At 35.3% G+C, this 20,779-nt stretch overlaps 1 protein-coding gene across 4 annotated transcripts; it reads right to left on the reverse strand.

Annotated features, from left to right (window-relative positions):
- Positions 1 to 4,321: 4,321 nt before the first annotated feature.
- LOC143848612 (Nucleic acid-binding, OB-fold-like protein) lies at positions 4,322 to 20,514 on the reverse strand. Of its 4 annotated transcripts, XM_077357588.1 has the most exons (13): positions 20,348 to 20,510; positions 18,405 to 18,509; positions 18,105 to 18,275; positions 14,367 to 14,432; positions 12,234 to 12,299; positions 11,265 to 11,381; positions 9,026 to 9,210; positions 8,856 to 8,946; positions 8,341 to 8,409; positions 6,127 to 6,218; positions 5,711 to 5,774; positions 4,769 to 4,878; positions 4,322 to 4,606 (listed from the first exon to the last, which is right to left on the reverse strand). In XM_077357588.1, exons 1-12 carry the CDS (start codon positions 20,438 to 20,440, stop codon positions 4,774 to 4,776), a joined length of 1,224 nt encoding a protein of 407 aa, XP_077213703.1. In that variant the 5' UTR covers positions 20,441 to 20,510; the 3' UTR covers positions 4,322 to 4,606; positions 4,769 to 4,773. The 4 variants fall into 4 exon arrangements, 3 of the variants coding, with proteins under 3 accessions (XP_077213703.1, XP_077213702.1, XP_077213704.1); XR_013235428.1 differs by lacking the exon at positions 5,711 to 5,774 and having other exon boundaries at positions 20,348 to 20,514; XM_077357587.1 differs by lacking the exon at positions 4,322 to 4,606 and having other exon boundaries at positions 4,651 to 4,878; positions 20,348 to 20,509.
- Positions 20,515 to 20,779: the final 265 nt, after the last annotated feature.

Below are 20,779 nucleotides of genomic sequence, written 5' to 3' on the forward strand. Positions count from 1 at the left end.
TAAATTCGCACCCCTGTAGGATAATTCGCACCCGTGCGAATTTAATTTATCATCTCCCAAAGAAAATTGATAAGAAGACTCTGGCTGTTAGGCTCTTTCCCAATACACACTCTTTGATCTCATGTCCATGTGATTCGATCCTTTAGTCGGACTGGCCATGTCCGAAAACATTTCAATTCTTCCATCAACTCCCAGCCAACAAAAGATAAACAGTTGATTTTATAATCCTTATGTTCGATTTTAGAATTGATGGGTATCATTGATCCTAGTGGCTTGCGTAGTGGTTCTCTTAGAAAAGCTAAAAAGAGAGTATGTTTAGGGAGAAATTATATGATGAATCTCTTAGAAAAGCTAAAAAGAGAGTATGTTTAGGGAGAAATTATATGATGAAGGGCCGTATAAACGCATACCCATCATTTCATCCTTGATATTTGATCCAACAGCAGCTCAGTTATTGACGAGCTGCTGTTGGATCAAATATCAAGGGTGGTACTTCTCCCTCGTACCCCCTTTACATGTTTACATGGGCTTTCATCATATAATTTCCCCATGTTTATGTTATTTCCTAACTCGGGTTTTTTTTTTTTTTGGAACTATATTCAAGGTATTAATAAGAAATTACAAATTCACATTAACGGGGAGAGTAGTACCTTATTTTATTCTATTTTTGTTAAGGCTTACAATAGAAGATAAGCTAAATAGTTGACTTTTGAACCCTATATTACACATCAAGAAAAGCTAAACCGTTGACTTTTCTCAATCATCTATATATATATATATATGACTGAGATGTCTATTGACATTGAACCAAGGTCATATGGTCCTCGGATGATTTTCTACAAGATCAATGTTCTACTGTGCAACCTAAAAATCCGCAGTTTTAGTGGACTGTGTCTGTAGGTGCCCAAAACAGTTAAAGTTAGTGAGTTCCAATGCAATTAATGTTATGTAAGTCCCTAAGCTAGCTAGTGGAGGAGCTTGAACGAATTTTCTTTGGTTTTATTTTATTTACAGAGTTAGAAACCATCTTTAGAGGGGATTTTGAATGTTGATAAACTTATGTAATTGATGGAATATCAATTGGGTTGAGTTTTGCTCCCATTTTCTTCTTCTTCTCTAAGTTGTGTTCTTGTGTTCTAATTTTCTTTTTCTTCCTTCTTAAGCACCCACATTACCAACTCTTTATTTTACACGGGATTTGCAAGGCAATTTCGCATAAATCCATTTCACGGTTGTTCTTTCATGCAGTAGTGAAATGGCTTTATGCGAAATTGCCTAATAAATGTCATTTTATACAATTCACTTTATTTAATTTTACTTTAAATATGGCGGTTTTTGCGATCTTTCGATAAAATTATAAAATCCTAAATTTTTGTTGAGATTCTGGGAAAAAAAAAAGAGATCTGCATTTTTTTTATTTTATCAGGAAAATATAACAAAAAATATCACAATAAATTAATGATATTAGTTATTGATGTATTCGTTTGTTCTTAAATTTTACTTTGTACCCGTGCGAAGTATACATTGGCATTTTGGATTTGTATATTATACTCAACTCAACTCAACTAAGCTTTTGTCCCAAACTAGTTAGGGTTAGCTTAAGAATCCTTACGCAAATTTCCATGAAGACGGTGAAAGAATCTACCCAGCTCAAATTGACTAAGTTTAATCCTGACACTAGTTAGGTTCATCTACATGGATCATTTTCTTCCATTCTCTCTTATCCAAGGTCATGTTTTCTGTTATGTTCCTAGCCATCAAGTCCTTCCTCACTGATTCTACCCGGATTGTTTTCAGCTAATATACATTTGTATATTATATGCAAGAAAAATCTCGTCCAATATGAGGTAACCTTGAGAGTAAAAAAATAGAGGAATCTCAGGTGAGACATAAAACTAGATACCCGATTATATCAATTGTAATTTCTTATTGAGGAATTAACATATTCAATCATCAGGTGGTGGTCGCACTGACGCTAGGAGAGGAGGAAGTAGAATATATAAACGATCAGGTATCCCAATATAGCATATCAATTTTTGTTATTGATTAATGTTTAGAAACTCATCATCGTTTGCTTTATTTGTATGGTAGGAACCCGCATAAACGGCTTCAATAGAGGGGCAAGAAATATTGGGGCACTCCCCTACAACCTCAACATTGCCCAACCTTGATATGGATGAAGACATAGAGAGAGATGGGGATAGTGAGGATGAGGAGGGTGGAAAGGATGAAAGGAAGAGGATATCGTGGATGGGGATAAGAAAGGCAAAGGAGGCACTTAGAAAAGAGAGGGATGACTTTCAAAGGGAGAAGGAGAGATGGAGAAAAATGTTAGAAAAAGTAAGAACACTTATTTTGGAAGAAGACGAAGAAGTTGAAGAAGCCGAAGAAGAATAGGCGCAGGACACTTCGACTGGCTTGAGGCAGTGGAGGAGAAAGAGATGGAAGAAGAGGAGAAAGAGGAGGTAAAAGAGAAGGTAGAAGAGAAAAAAGAGGAGGAGAGGAAAGAAACAACATGTACTGTTACCATTCCTGATAGGAGGGAGAGGAGTAAAAGGAATAATGACCAAAAAAAGGAAGTAGGGAGCATTGAGAGATGCGTGAAGATGGAAGCACGCAATAGGAACCCGAGCTACATCGTGATCAGCCCCTACGGACCACTTTTACCCCAAAAGAGGAAGCTACTAAGGAAGAAGAAGAATGGGAAGAAAGAGGAGGTGAGAGAGGAGGACAAAGATGAGGAGAAAGTTAAGGAGATGGAGGAGGAGAATAAACAAGAGAAGAAAGAGGAGGTGAGAGAGGAGGACAAAGATGAGGAGAAAGTTAAGGAGATGGAGGAGGAGAATAAACAAGATAAGAAAGAGGAGGAAAAAGAAGAGGAGGAGAATGGGAAGGATAGGAGGACTGAATTGATTAAAAAATTGTTAAAGTAGATGCTTAATGTATAACCTTGTTTTGCTTGTAGTTGTGTCATTTTCTAACAATTATAACATTTTGCAGTCGTTGTATCATGAAGGAAGAAGGTATAGCGATATTTGTTGACGACTTAGTATGCCTGTGGAGGCGCAGAAGATACCTCAGTAATAATGTAAGTGACTTTTATTTAAGGGTGATTAGGAAAATATATGCAAGTCAATAACGATAAGAATAATCTTCTCTTGAATTTTTTTATTGAAGGTATTGGATGTATACGAAAAGTTTCTTCAGAACTCCTACAAAAACAGATCAACAAGTCCTCATAGCAAAATTATATTTGTTCCTTCATTGGTACATGTGAGTAAATTTTTGTACATTAAGAATGCTAGTTTTCCTTCATTGGTGGTTCAACCATTTTTTTACAGTCAAGGACTTTCCTTGAACAGGGAAATCTTATTTCTAGACTTCATACCATGGATGGAAAATCATCTTTGCATATTAAAGTTTGATGGGTGCCCAATTTTTTAATTATAATTGATTGGATGATCAAGATTATATCCAATCAGTGAACTTTTTGGGTGGACATGATTGAATCACAATGAGGCCCACCAAATGAACGATCTGAATCACCATACATTTACAAACGGAAAAAATGCTGAAAAATAAAGGCAATTTTGCATTCCTTCGTAAAAGACACTAATTGGGCCCTATCTCTGCCTCATTTGCGCGATCTGATCCGTTGATCTAAACGGGTTCATAAGGCTGGGTAAATGGCACCAAGATGAATGACTCTAGGCTCTTTATCAATCAAGCCTCACTTAGGATAACATTTAGAAAATCTAAACCTTCGATTTTCGTACTCTTTCAACAGCCCGCAAATTGAGGAAAGCTTAAAATAAAGAGAAGGGTGCCAATATCAAGATAAGGGACTGCAAATATCAACCCCCCACCCCCACACCCCGAAGCAACCAAAAAATGAAATAGACTGTAATGTTAAATGCTAAAGCAGATATGATATGCTAAAACGAGAAAACTGGAAGATTATAATCTAGGGAAATGATTTCAACACAAACATGTTTGGATACAAGACACTCATGTTTCTTGTCTTTTTTATATTTAAAGAGCTGTAAAAGGGTTTTTACTGTCCCCATAAAGCACTTACCTGACAATTAAATGCTAAAAGACAAGATACATGAGCGCATGTATCAAAACATAGTTGTGCTGAAATCATCTCCCACAATCTATTGTAAACTTAGGTAAGTGTTGAATAAAGTTTCAAATCAAAAAAAAAACAAGTGCAATAAAGTTTTGAGTTTATTAGAAATGAGAAACATTTCAAAGCTGGTTTGGAAGAAACTTTGGAGTCACTTTTATGAGAAGGGAGTTTCTAACCAAAACCCAGAAAGAGATCAAAGAGTATACCTATTTTATGTGAAGAAATATCACATTTAAATATACTCATGGTTACAGGTTTTCCTCTCTCAAATGATAGAGAGAAGAAATGACTCCGAAAAGAGCAGCCATTGGCTACCAAGGGACAAAAATCCACTTCATGGTCAGTGAATCAGAGTCTGCTTCATACCAATGGATGTTATGGGCATGCAACTCACCATGCATGTCTGATGAACCCATTACATGCATGGCATGACCTATTGAATGTCACGAACCACGGTTCCATGAGTTCCCCCAGCTACCAAGAAAACAGAAACCAAAACTCAAAAGAAAAACCAAACATCGAGCTTGAAAGGAGGCCGACTATTTCATGGTTAAACTGAAAAACAGTGACACTGTCTGCTTCTCACGAACGTAAACTGTTCAGACAAAATGAAGACAGAACGGTAAGCACCATTACCATGTTCACTTGATGGATGCATTGGGGATGGAAGATGTGCATGTGCCGGAAGATGTCATGAATGGTATTCCTTTGTATGTTGCCACACCCTTGTCGTCGGTGTAAAGATGCTGCATCCATGAAAGACCCATCATGACATATATGAGGATGCATCATTCAAACCATATCCAAAGAAAGATGGTAACAGATGCTACAATAGCAGGTGTTAGTAAAGTCAATCCTGGTTTTGTTTCCATGGCTGGAATTGGAAATATATTGAAACCAAGGTTTTAAATTTTGGTTTTAGTTTCGATTTCCGTCGTCACGGAGAAGGAAATATATTGGTTTCGGTTGGAAATTTTGGTGAAAATCTGTAAAATCAAGAAAATGTATGAAAACATACGCAAATGATAGATTTTTAAGATGACACTCCAGGAAATGCGAGAATAAGCACAAAATAACCATCACCTAAGCAAGACAACCATTCATAATGGTTTAACATCGAACACCTAGTGACATGCATTGTGCGCATAACTGATAATTCAATACATACTACATTTCACATGTAATTCATATAAATATTTATACATAATAAATACAACAAATTCCCCATGTAATTACTATAAATATAATTATATGACAAAGTGATGAAGTATACTACTAATACAGTTACGATTTTGTATTAGATATGCATTTCAGTTTCGTTATGTGTTTCAGTGGGGATGTAAATGGAAACATTTCGGTCGTTTTGTTTCATTTCTGTTTCAGTAGAAATTTAAAACCATGACTAAAACCCTCACGAGACCAAATAGATGTCCATCCACTTTACAGGGAAGAATTGCAACAAGTCAATTTGGCTTTACATCAACAAAAACTAACACCGTTTCTATAATCAAGGAGGTATTCTTCAAAGATAAATGAAACAAAAGACCCATAACATGTCAATGGGAAATCAATACATACTGGTGTGATCTTCTCCAGCTGTTTCTTTTTAGGGTTTAAAACATCTTCTGGCTTCCCGTCAAACCTAGAATGGAATAAAGTGTTATCTTACTACAATCTAGAACGCATAAAACAGCGAGATGAAAATAATTGAATATTATTACTGGTTCCCTTTGGTTATAATTGGTGCCTCTTTGTCCAACAAATCTAGTAATTAAATTAATGCATTCACTAAACCCAAGAGCCTATTCAAATGAACTTTGCCAAAGTGATAGGATTTAAGAATACTGGCAAGTGCCAACACGCTTGCCTATTGTCACAAGTTCTTTGGCCATATTTTGTAAAGTTGTGAAAAGTTGTATTAGCAAATTCTTAGTAAAGGATTACACCCTGTTGGCTATGACGTGAGATATAAAGCCATGCCTTTGTACACATACCCTGAAAATAAAACACGCTCTCCAAGTATAGCCCCTTCTGGAGGAAGTAAAGGCTCCACAACAGTATGATCTTGATTAGAAGCACATAAGACCTGAAAGCCAAATGGATCAGAAGTACCAATGGTGATACAATCCCACAATTTTTACAGCTATTTGAAGATAAATCCTACATAAAACTATTGCAATTGAGTCCTACTTTACAGAAACACACATGAATGGTAAAATTGACTAAAAAAATGGAAGCAGAAGGAGTTTCATGGCTGTAAATGGTTTCTAGTTTATCATGTATGTTGAAAGGGGTCAATAAATTTGCAATTTTTTTTCATTCCTCAAAGAAAAATGTAAACTACTTGCAGAAAAGAATAAAGATTACTACTTGCAAGTTCATTCCTGAAAGAAAAATGTAAACTAAGATCAGCCATTGGCCATCAAGGGACAAGAATCTACTTCATGGTTAGTGAATCAAAGTCTACTTCATATCAATGGATGTCATGGGCAAAACGTATCATGAATAATGTTAAATTTTTTGAAACAGATCCACATAAGTTTTATTTGAAAATTAAGTCGAGTTTTTAAAGTTTTAAATACAATCACTTTTTAAATACACTTGTCAACGTTACCAGAAGGGGAAAACAACTTTTTAGGACAAAATAATCACCTAACTAGGAAGCGTACTCCTCATTAATAGGAAGTGTGTAGGAAGCCCACTTTCCCTAAATTTGGGAAGGAAAAAAAATTAGCTTCCAGAGCAAGCTTCCATGAAAGCGAGCTTCCTACCCAACTAGGAAGCTTTTGGTATATATATATTGTGAATCATGGAGGAAAACAGGAAGAAAAAAACGGAGAGAGAAGAATAATGGAGAAGAAATTCATAAGGTTTTTCAATACGAAAACCCCATAGCTTTTCTCCCTTTATAGGCATCTCATCTAAAACATGATAAGCATCGAAATGTGGTGTGTTTATTATGTATAAATATTAATATCAATTAAATGTTTTTTCAAAGGTGATATGAATTAAATGTTGGTGTATGTATAATATAAAGATATTTACAGGAATTGAATATGAAATGCAGTATGTACTGAATTATCATACATACACGACAATATTTGTTCCATGTTAACTATTATGGGTGTTTTTTTACTTATGTGATGGTTTTTTAGGGTATTTGTACTCTTTTTTTGAAAGTTAGTGTGTATTTGTACTTATTCTAGTACTTTAACTTTCATCTTAAATGTCCATGATTTGCATACGTTCCCATACATTTCCGTAATATTCAAGGATTTCAACAAAAAATTTCAGTCGAAACCGACATGTTTCCATTTCCTGCATGGCCGAAATGCATACCGAAACCTGAAATCTTCGCAACAACGGAACCGGAACATTTAACAACACGCAGAAACGAAAGACTTACATGCAACAACATTTACCAAATTTGGGAGCAAGCCCCATGAACCAGACTGGTGTCAGCATAGGGCAGTAACACGCAAGCCCAAGACAGGGAGAAGGAAAAACTTTTCCATACGCCTTCACATCAGCATGTATCTCAACCAACTAATAAGCTTGTTGCACAAAGAAAAGAAGACTAGAATAGAGCATCAATCAAATTGCAACTCTTAAAGATCTGGGGAAAAAAATAAAGGTTTAAGGACACAACGGCGAGAAAAAGAGAGAGAAGAACAGGTTCAGATCAATTGCTCTAATACTATATGAATCATTGAGGGAAAGGGATGGAAGAAGTGAAATGAATAGAGGAGAATAGTGGAGAAGAAGTTCTTAGGGTTTTCAATAGGAAAACCCAACCACCTTTCTCCCTTTATATATCTCATCTAAAACATAATGGGCCCATTCCATTACATGATTGTAAGTTTGTAACACACACACATATAGCTTGAGCTCAGAAACCATTACCTAATATATTATAAGGATGATTAAATCAACCTATTGTTTATAAAACTGGTAAGTTTTTCATTAACTCATCCAAGTTAAACTCAAACCAACTCATGTCCAATTTAAGCCAATTTTTAGAACATTGGACCAACGCTCAATTGGATTTTGCAGGCAGTAACTTAGTTTTCAAAATCAAGAGGGATATCACATATCAGAATTGTAAGAAAACACACACACACACACACACAATGAGAGAGAGAGAGAGAGAGAGAGAGTTGAAAAGAATTAGGACGAATAAAGATGGCCAGTATGACTTATAGACATACCAATCCAGCTGACATCACATCCCGCAGCTTTCCAGGCTTCACATTTGCCACAAGCGCCACACGACGGTTCTGCATGCATGGATTACAGTCTTTCAAATGACTCTATGAACTACACACTCCATAATATAATTAACAATGACCAGCTACCATCGTTTCTAGTTACTAATTCAACAACAAAAGTCGGCTTTAGACCTTTTTTCAATGGTTTTGCTTCAAGTACTATTAGATTTGCAATGAATTTTTTATTGTTAAAAAAGGAATTTATTGCAAATCCAGTGGAGTAAAAATACTGGCACGGTGGCACGCACCCTTATGGTGGGTCCTCTCTTGCATACAGAAATGGAGAAGCTAAACCCAGATATTGACAGACTTATCAGTCAACAACTTTGTTCCTCCACTACCCTAAGTTGAGTACTTGACATAATGAAGAAAATATTTTGATAAATAGCACTTATGTGATGTCAGTATTTAAAACAAGCATATGCATTTGCAAAGAGCTTGACTACCATTCTTACCATTAGCTTTTCTGGGGAGCAATACTTTGCGAGACCACTGACAACTTGACGCAAGTTACCATCTCCCAAATCTATCTCCTCAACAAGTAAACTGTAGGATTTATGAAATCATAAAAACTAATAGGACAGATCCAAAAGATGAAAAAGAACAAGAAAGTTTTCATACATACCTGTCAGCAGACGGATGCTTCCAAGCTTTGCGAATAACACCAACCTGTATATTAAGGACACTAACACTAGCTTCTGTGTCCTTTTCAACGGCTACTTTTTCAGATACTTTCTTCTTCTCCTCGGATACTTTTTCAGATATTTTCTTCTTCTCCACAGTGGATTTACTATCTATTGCCTCCTTTTTCTTAAGTTTCTCAAGAAACCAAGAGACTTTTGTAAGCAAGTAGACATTATGCGAATAAATTAAAAATTGAAAAACATAAAATCCAGACCGACTTAATATAATGAAAGTAGAAACGGAAATATTAAGGAGTTAAATCTCTCTCAGACGTGGTTTTAAATTTCGGATTTCAGTGGGGACTGAAACCGAAATTTGGCGAAATTTCAAATTTCGGCCTTTACCAAATTTCGGCCAAAATTTCGAGAAAATGTAATTTTATTTTTTTTTTAAAAAGAAAGAAATGTTACAAAATTTTGGAATTTCGGTCAAAATTTCGAAATTTCAGGGGTCCGAAACAGGTACCGAAACCGAAATTTTAAGCCGTGCTCTCAGAGTATGTTGGTGTACAAAACTCCAAAAGGTATGAAAGGAAAAACAGATATAGAAATTTTCCAGGGTTAGTTTTCTCATTTCGGTAACACATACTGATCATTCCTCAAAAAATATGATTTTTAAAACGATTGTGTATATGTACGAAAGAGGAAAAAAATAGCATCTGTTATGTAACCCCAAAATGTTGTTTTACACGGAGTGTCAGGTTTTCAAGCAATCGAGTTTTAGCCGACCCCAACTAGCTTGGGACAAAGGCTTTGTTGAGTTGAATTGAGGTTAAGGGGAACTTTATTGATCAAAGGAATCTCAAATAGAGCACGCGCACGCACGCACCCAAAAAAGTATCAAAAAGACAAATTAAAAAGGGAAAACTAGGCGAAGGGAATCAGAGATGACATAATAATACCATCTTAGCCATAAATCTATTATTTCATTATCCTCCTCTGAATGTAGTGGAGTGAAACCTTGAGGGCAAGCCTTAGGTCTCAGATTCATCCAATATGTCAGTACGTTTCTACAAAGAAATTCTTTAAAAGAAAACCATCTAAAAATGTTAATGGAGTTGCCTTCCAGTATTAAAAGGTCCAAAAAACTAATCTGGGAAAATTTAAGGTCTTCCACTATTATTTGGTTAGTGCTTCTAAACAATTATGTGCTAAAATCTGAACACCGAACTAAGAACTAAGATAGATCTTCATTTGCTAACTTTATATAGCCATTACATTATGTCTGTCAGTGAAAGACACCTCTTCTAGTTAGACTGTCAAAACATAAATAAGTAATAAATTGCAATGTAATCTCCTATACCTTCAATATCATATGCACTGGTATGTGTGGCCCCAACCAGTAAGAGAAACAAATGTGAGTTAAAAAAAGGGAATAAAAACTCAAAACTACCCATCTTTTGATTGGTATACAGAAACCTCACTGTGTTATTCAGAGCAGAAAAATACTCCAAGGGTTCATTTTGCCTTCCTTTCTTTTATTTTTCCTTTTCTTTTTTTTTTTCCCATTTTTTGATCAGAAAGTTTAGCTTGAACAATTTGAGAGACTCAGACACATGACTATTGCCACATTAAAAACGAGAGAGATGATTGTGACTTTAGATTGATTAAGACTTTTCTTTTTTATCAGCAACTTTAGCTTGATTAAGACTTTTTCTTTTTGACCATCAACTTTATCTTGACTAAGACATTTTTCTTTTTTGTGTGTGTGCGCAACAGAGGATTGAGACCTTTAGTTCTAACTATTATATAACCTTTGTTGTGTTTCTCTTGATTACTACCTTTCGTTATCTTTCTTCTTTTTAAAATATAAATTATTGATTTTTTTTTCTCAAGACAGTCCATATCATGTTCACAACTTACAATTAATCAGTTAATGTGCTGGCTAGTGTTGAATATTATGTTGACCTGTTGGTTATTGTTGCTCACCCTTTTCCCTTTACCACTGCCTTTTCATTCAAAAATCAGGCAAATATATACATGGATTTAAATTTTGGTTTCAGCCTTGGCCGAAATCCAGTAAGAAAAAAATATTATTTTATTATTTCGGCAATTTTGGAAAAATAATATTTTTTTGAAATCCGAAATTTCGGTCCCAACCGATCTGCCAAAAATTAAAACCATGAATATATCTTAAGAGTACAAAGTAAGAATTGCAGAACAACTTGACAAACAGATTACCTCAGAAGCACTTGTGTTTGACGTTGAACCCACTTCTAACTTATCTGTATTCTTTGAGGCCGGAACACTTCTTTTTGAGTTCGGATCCACTTCTAACTTATTTACACTTTTTGAGACCTGCAAAACGAATCAAGAGAGAAAACAAAAATCCTAGAACCATGAGGATTTTCATATGTATAAAAAGCAATTTCTTATGAACAGAGAAGACAAATACCACTTATATTTTGAAAATCTCCTAATACTAAAAAAAATGAGAAGCATTTTCAAAAAATGAAAACTTCTCGAGAGTTCTGAAGATTTTCGACATGTTCACATTATATGTGAAACTATCCCAATATTTTCACAAGATTTCAATGTTTATTTTTTATTTTATTTTTTTTAATGGTACAAGATTACAATGTTATTTATGTTTATCTAGTAATTTCTAAAATCCATATTGTACTTTTCTTTTGCATGTTTGTTTAGTTTATTTTCCAAAGAGGTTTTCTAATAATATCTCAACAAGAAACCCAAAATCTGAAAATCTTTAAAGAAATTTCCAAACTTAAAAACATCTAAGAATAATATTTTTCATTATTCTTTTGAACAGAATACTTCTGAAATACCCTTCTTAGTCTGTAACTCCAAAACACTCATTTCAGAATAATTCCCGTGTCAATACCAAGAGTTCATTTCAAAACCCGAAACGGAGCACTTCATCAATGGATGATGATGAATAACATTTACTTGGCCAAAAATTGATGTCAGCACCAGCAATTAAGTACAAGGATGATGGCTCAATAAAGATTGGGAAATGAAAGTTCAGAGATACCATTTGAAGTGTGTAAAATACTTGACGGCAAGCATAGAAGTGCCACAGTGGCACCTAATTCGCCCATTCAGCAAGTGATTGAACACATTTTAGCAACAAACTAGCATTATGACATAGAGATTACTTATCATTCAAAAAAAAAGACAGAGATTACTTACATGAAACTCGAATTTAGGCTTCTCCACCAAAATTATCTCAAATAATTCACCGAAGTCTTCTTTGTTCTACACATACGAACAAGAGACACAAAAGCAATGTCACAAGACGACTCCTTGGTAACCACACGGACAATTGGAAACAAGAACACTTGGAAGTTCACAACAACAATACTAATCATTTTATAAGTGGTTGTTGATGATACCATATATATATATAGTTATTTAGTTATATACATATACATATAAATAACAATATATGAAGAAACTTTCAGTCCATGGAACCCAATAATGATCCCATTGACGAGAAGATAGTGGTTGTTCATTTAAAATCAAAGGAGTCCTCTAGAGAACCAATGAAAGAAACAATGGATTTTTAACTCTGAAAACCACAAACAGTAAAATAATTTTACTTTATTGAGAAATTCCAATGAAAATGCTCCTCAAGATTCTTCTGACTGCGACAGTATAAAACAAAAAATGAAGGCACAGATACGGTCCTAATCATGAAAAATAATATCAGTTCAAAATAGGAAACGATGGAAGCATAAATTACTTTTACCAGTACCAGATAGATTAATTTTTACTATTGGTGACCTGATAGGCGAAAGACATGAGGTAAATACAGTAGCCATTAAAAATGGTAAACAACAGATATTCAATGTTAACAGGATGAAGAATATATTTCAACCATTCAAAAAAAGAAGAAGAAGAAGAATATATTTCAACTACAATAAGCAAAGAATCAAATACACACGAAACGAATCAGAATGGAGAGAGTTCACTACGTAACTATCTTTAAGGATCTCACCATGGCTATTAAAGAGTTTCAAGAGGAAATGACGTTAAAACCCCGGATTACTGCTATAATCCGGTAACATTTTTCTCTGAGTGATCTAGTCAAAATGAATTCAATAGGAAGAGTAGAAAAAACAAGGTACAAATAATAACCCCACACAAGAAATTATAACAAATAAATATCTTGTTGTAGAAATTATGAGTAGAAGACCAGTCCTAGAAATTATATATATATATATGAGAAAACGGTTCCTACACATGTGTAGAGAGTTCTCTAAACACTAGCTTAAAATACAGTGGGGGCCCACATTGTTTGGGTGATCCAAGCCATCCATTTTAAAGGCCCTCACATAGATAGGGTGTCTACAAAAAAATCAGATCCATAGGATCATCCCAACCCTACGATTTGTGGAGGTAAAATGGATGTCTTTAAACCTTTACAAATTAGTCCATTTTTTGCCTCCACAGTTCGAATGGTTAGGATGATCCTACGGATCTGATTTTTTGTGTAGGCCCTATCTATGTGAGGGCCTTAAAAATGAATGGTTTGGATCACCCAAATAATGTGGCCCCCACTGTATTTTAAGCTAGTGTGTAGATAACTTATCTACACATATGTGTAGGAACCGTTTTCTCTCTTTCTCTCTCTCTCTCTCTCTCTCTCTCTCTCTCTCTCTATATATATATATATATATATATATATATATATATATATATGAGAAAAGTGTTTCTAAGCACGTGCTTAGATAAACTTATCTAAGTACATGCTCAAAAACACATGTGGCCCACATTTTTTGGGGGATCCAAAGTCATTTGGAAGGCCCTTCCATGGATAGGGGGTGTACCAAAAATCAGCCCAATAGGATCATCCTAACCCAATCAAAGTTGGAGTGGAAAATGGACAGACACTGTGTGTCCATGTTTCTGCCCATTTTCCCCTCCACAAATGGCAGGGTTAGGATGATCCCATAGGGCTGATTTTTGGTACACACCCTATCCATGGAAGGGCCTTCCAAATGAAAGCTTTGGATCCCCCAAAAAATGTGGGCCACATGTGTTTTTGAGCATGTGCTTAGATAAGCTTATCTAAGCATGTGCTTAGAAACACTTTCCTCTCTCTCTCTCTCTCTCTCTCTCTCTCTCTCTCTCTCTCTCTCTCTCTCTTATATATATATATATATTGTTGCAATCAAATATTTTGCCTAGCACCCAAGTGGGTTTACTTCATACCAATGAAGGGAATTGTGCACTTTCTTAAGCAATGTATTATTCAATGAGCTCAAGCAAAAGATGTTGAACTAGAAATACATGAAAAGTTCAAGATTTACATCTACAAACCTGAATGTAATCCATCCATCGCAACACATTTGGAAACTTTTGCTTTTCCAAATTTGAAAGATGGCTCTGCACGTGAAGCACAACTCCAGAACAGTCAAAAATTAGTCCAAGAATAGATTAATTAAGCTATATTTATAGGTCATTTACAGAAGCAATAGCAATTACTCTCTCTTATACTTTAAGGTTTCAAGAAGAAAAGAATGGGAGTTATCTCTTATACCTTTTTCACTTTTCCTCTGAGTTAGGAATGTGGCATAAACTACTACTTCTTTAAACTTCTGGTTAAGGCAGATTCCAAAGTCTATATGCTTCATACTTTCATGAAAGAATACTGAAAGGAAGTGAACCCAAAAACCCAAAATAGGGTCGAGCAATAAAAGAAGTAGTTTTGATAGGAATCAAAAACAGCCCAAGATGTACTAGAGAAGACATCAAGGACCCAACTCCAAAGCCCACAGCTAATTTGACACGAGAATGAAGAAGGAGCGCCCACATGGAAGATTCTTTAGCGAAAGGACCTTTCCTTCTGTTGTAAGGGCAGTTAGGACTTTTGTCATTTAATCGACAGTTGCCAAAGTGGGAATCGAGTGCAAGGTGACTTGTTCAGCTTCTCTAATTGTGTTGTGTTTTGCCTTGACCATCTCGGTCGAGGTTCATTGATCTTTGTATTTCTTTGTTTCCTTTGGTTCATTTAATAAAGTTTGATCCGGATTCAAAAGAAATTGTATGGCCCAATTGTAAGGGCGTGTTTTTAGGGTGCGGTGAATGAGAAATCCCATATATCCCGTTTCATGATGTTCGGTAAACCAACCCACTTAAGGCCCGATTCTTTAGATTCCGACTTTTTTGCTGCTAGGATATACGGAATAATGAGATTTTTCAAAGCGACTATAATCCGCTTATGAAAATTCTCATTATCCCGTTTCCACCCAAATTCTTGGGAGAGAATGGGAAGCCTTGCCGAACACACCCTAAACGTCCAAAAGCACTCATTTAAAATGTTTATCATTGAAAATGAACAAAGATCAGGATCACGTGTAAATGTTGTCATAGACAATAAAATAGATAAGTTGGAACCACCAAAAGGATTGTGTATTAGTACACCGGGGACTTTTTAACAATAAGTCGTTCATAACCCTATTCAAAAACGGATGATAAGAGCCATTCTTAAAAATAAAGATGTATAAGATCCACGGACACACGGACCTATCTTCACAATAGAAAACATGAGAGAAAGGCTTTTCTTGTTTGCTAATTTTGGGTGGCATACATATTTATATGGTTGAACCATATCTCCAATCAAGGAGCACAAAAACATAGCAAATCTCCACATGATACCCTAGACCCGCATGACTACACCACTAGTGAACTTTGACTCAATGCAAGCAACACACTCAAACCTTGACTCGCCTCGTTATTTCCACTCATCCCTTATGCAAACTTGCTTTATCTAATTAGCAGTTTAACTTTTTTTGGGTAGATAACAATATTTCAAGTAATAATCAAAAGAAAATAAAACTAAGCAAACAAATACTTCCATAAAATTACTTACAAAGTCCAAAAGAAACACTCGATAATACAATGGAAGATAAACAATGCAAGAGCATACCCATCTATTCATGATTAGATAAACCAATTGCACAGACTAAACGAGTCATAGTTTACTCATCATGAAATCTTCCCCAAGTACATAATGAATTGGCTTCATCCAAACGGCTTTCTAAAGTGTGCAATTGGCCTGATCAAATCATCCATAGCCTTGATTCTGCATGCCTTAGTAGAAATTAACAAGTTTTGTCCACGTTACAAAGTAAAGAAGGGTTGTCCCATTTCAAAAAATATATACATATACAAAGAAAGGGTTGTCCAGAACACCTAAGTCACCTATGAAACTGGTTGTTTACATAATGGCAGAAATAGGAATCAAGTTTGCACCCTATAGGTAGTGTGGTCTCCACCGTGTGTTGCATGAATGACATGTCGCAGATTAGGCAGGAGATGAGAGTATAATAACCCTGAGTAAGGAATTTCAACATATACTCCACACTATAAAGGTAATCATCAATAGTCTAGAACTAAATGTGTCGTAGATTTCCTAACCTAGCTCGCATAGAGGGCTTTTCCCATAATAACTCAATAAGTGGATATTCTGTAAAGAGTTGAATACTTGAATCTCAGACAACAAATATACAAGGTGATCATGATGATATACTGCATATATATATATATATATATATATATATATATATATATATATATGAGGAAAATGATTGTGAGATTGAAGCTCATATAGCTTATATGAGCTTGAGGGCCCAAACACATGGGTCCCACATTTTTTGTGGTGATCCAAGCCATTCATTTGCAAGGCCCCATCATAGATAGGGTGTGTACCAAAAATCAGCTCCATTGGATCATCCTAACCCGTCCAAAAGCAGAGGGCAAAAATGGGCAGATTTGTGGCAAACAGTGTCTGTCCATTTTGCCCTCCACTTTTGGATGGGTTAGGATGATCCTATGGAGCAGATTTTTTGTACACGTGCTATCTATGTAAGGACCTTTCAAATGAATGCTTTAGATCATCCTAACAATGTGGGCCCACATGTGTTTGGGCCCTCAAGCTCATATAAGCAATATGAGCTTCAAGCTCACAATCATTTTCCTCTATATATATATATATATATATATATATATGAGAAAACTGTTGGTGAGCTTAAGCGCACCATTTTTTTGGTGCACTTAAGTTGTTATAACGCCTCCTATTGGTGCGCTTAAGCGGGACCCAAACATTTAAATGAATCGGAGGCGTTATAACAACTTAAGCGCACCAAAAAAATGGTGAGCTTAAGCGCACCAACAGTTCTCTCTCTCTCTCTCTCTCTCTCTCTCTCTCTCTCTCTCTCTCTCTATATATATATATATATATATTAATATATATATATATATATGATGAGAGACAGCAATAATCAAATTCCATTTTTTTTTTTAAATCTAATTAATGAATGTAGACAACTGATACAAATATCAACACAAAATGACTAAAAAGACTACATAAAAGTATGCTATTAAATCTTTTCACTCTTGATACTTCCCACTTTAACAAAACCTTCTATTTAATTTGCAAAAAAGAAAAAGACTAAAGAGAAACTCTACTATTGGTGTCAAAACTTTAAATAAGTTTAAGCTGAGCAGTTACCAAAAATATTAATTACAGTCATACATGCTTTATTAGACTACAGTTTGAAAAACTATAAGCTTCTAGATGTATATTTCTTTCCTTCATGTAAATGGTGATATGGCTGCACAAAGAAATGGCTTTCACATAAAAAAATGCCGAGACTCGAACTCTCATTTATTGACGCAGTTTAACACATAGGATCAAGACTTCCCTAACTTACGTCATCAACTTTTCTCTAATAATTATCTTATAACTATTGACATTGTAACTTAAAAAATTGTCTAATCAGAAGGATACATGTTTGGGCATGACTATAGTTTTGATAAGAGGTGTGCCAAGAAGCTTTTACAATACTATCTACCAACATGACCAACCAGAAATTATGATTTATTTATTTATTTTTGGACAATGGAACCTGAAAATATGCTTATCATCTTTTTTTTAATGATAATATGTTTATCATCTTCAACTTACATAAATGCAGAATTCATCCTGGAGTTGCAAAATCAAAGCTTGAAACAATTTTAAACTAAGAATTAATATGAAAGGTGGGCATCACATACCACAAAAAAATGTAGGGCTGAAAATACTACAATATCCACTTCTGAGGGCTTGAGTCCATAACCCAAAAGAACAGATCTTTGGGTCAATTTTTCATTAAATTCTTTAAGCATTGCATGACATGTTTCACCTTCTGTGGGAAAACTTTCAGCGAATTCTACCCAGTTCATCACCTATAGCAAAAATTGAAATAGTAAAATGCAATGATATGTGAGATAACGTTAGAAGAATAGAATAATCCAACCTATCATTCCCAAAAAAAAAGAAAAAGAATAATCCAACAACTGAATAACTAAAATTACCTCATCCTTGTTTTCTAGAATGACCCCATTTTCTGATAACTGCAAAATGTTCAGAAACAAGCTCTTAATGTCATCCTGAGTAGAGCTTTCGCTTGAGAAGTTTTTCTGCACAGATTAGTCTCACAATTCAGCACCCAGATTGCAATATCAACATAAAATCTAGATTATTAGTAAGTACAGACTAAAAAATGGAACTAACAATCACCTCCAATTGCAAACAAAACCACGGGCTTGCAGGATTCAAACCGGCCAGCAGAAACAATTTAATGGTTACTTAGAATTCTGATGAATCTCTTACTATTTGGTGGGTATGACTACAAAACATTTGATTTTTTTTTTTTTTACTATAAAGCATATGACAACATTCCCAAAACTACATTCTCAGTTCTTACAGGTCTGTAATTATCTAAAACAGACACTTGTTAGTAATATCATTTGTCCAAAATTCTAAGAATTTCTATCCATGCATTGAACTGCATTTAATTACGCATAAACTGCATTTATATATAAATAAGCTCATATATGCGTATGTGTATATGTGTGTGTGTGTGTATCATTGCCAAAGATAGGGTAATGATAGATGCTTCTGTATATAAATAATGCATTCTAAGGTCGCTGTTGTGCACTGGTGAACCTTTGCCGTTTGAGTGGTATATACATATGTGTGTGTGTGTTACGTGCCTAATTGGCCATAACACAAATAAACAAGGAAATTATAGAAATAGAGAAGGGAAAGAGGTTGATTCGAGGCAACCGGACCTCCTAATGGCTCGATTCAAGAGGAACCATGATTCTCCTAGAACAAATTTTTCCTTTGTTGTAAAATTATCTTCTTCTTTTCATTGAATTGCTACTACATAAATACAAGCAAGAGGGGGTGCCAAATCATAAGCACACTTACCCACTAACAAGACACATCATAACTAACTCCCACTACCCTAAACACATTAGCCACAACTAATGGCCATTACACTAAAACACATACCCACTACTATGTACTAACCCACCCCACATACAACATAAGAAATTACACATAACAGTGTGTGTATCATAGCCAAAGATAGGGTAATGAAGTAGAGGCATCTGTATATTTGTATAAAGAATGCATTATAAGGCCACTGTTGTGTATTGTCTAACTTTGCCTATTGAGTGGTTTCATTTATTCTTCAATATTCTCATATGAGGTTGTAACTTAAAATTTACAGAAGAAAAACAAATGCACTATGTACAGTTACAAGATATTCAGTGGTAAAGGCTTTTGGAGGCCATTATCTTCTTGGAAAACTCTCACTTACTAAATGATGCAATTATATCCACTCACTAGGCAATGGATATGTTTCGGATTGCTAATTGGGGTTATTATTGAAATCACAAGAGTACTAGGCGTCTAGCAGAAAATTTCAATTCCACAAGAACCAATTAGAACAGGACGCATCGCCATTTCATCTAGGCAATGATACCCTCTGGAAAAACAGCCATGTTCTCATGTCAGTGGACGGATAAACAGCAATTATATCTCAACCATAAACCCAAAACCCTAAACCCTAAAAAATTTAAGAGAAACGAGATTGATTCATTAAACCCATATGAGTGACCCAATTAAATGTACATACTGCAACATGCAGTAGACAGCAACAGAAACATGAGTTTTTGCCTGGAGAATTTTCACATATATGCAACCAAATAAAACTAAAAGTTCACTTTCATTCCTCACCCAATCAATATCAAAAGACCCAGTTCAAGAAACTGGTATTGGTAGCAAATGAACACATTTCAACGAACAAAAACGAAGACACGATTAGAAAAATGGTGAAATTGATGAGAACCCATGGAAATTAGCAATGAGAGTTCAAACAAATTATATAAAACATATGCTTAAACGGATGAAATAATCAATGAATTGAAGGAATACTGAGAGATTTTGGGGGGATTTTGGTGCTTACAGGATCCAAAGAGAGGTGTTTGCAGAGAGCATAAACCATAGCTTTATTTCTCTTTGAAACGATGCTTTCAGTCTCAGTACCCTTGGACTCCATCTCCTCTCTCTTCTCTCTTTCTTGCTATCACAACTTCACCCGCAAACTTTTGCGTCTGCCCATATTGCTTGTTGTTTTAGGGTGCGTTTGGATTGCCAAGATCTGGAACTGGAATCGGTATCTGATTCCGATCACACTCCATTCTTGCATTTGGTTTAAGGGTGTCAATTTTGGCTCGGGCTCGGAGGCTCGCTCGAGCTCGGCTCGAATCCTTAACGAGCCGAGCCGGCTCGCCAGGCTCGTTAAGCTTAATGAGCCGAGCCCAATTTAGGCCAGGCTCGGCTCGGCTCGACTCGTTAAGGTCGTTAAGAATTTAATATATTTAAATATATATATTAT

Source organism: Tasmannia lanceolata, unplaced genomic scaffold, assembly GCF_043159265.1.
Source record: "Tasmannia lanceolata isolate RefF3 unplaced genomic scaffold, GAP_Taslan_0.1 ptg000016l, whole genome shotgun sequence".
Classification (NCBI taxonomy): Eukaryota; Viridiplantae; Streptophyta; class Magnoliopsida; order Canellales; family Winteraceae; genus Tasmannia; species Tasmannia lanceolata.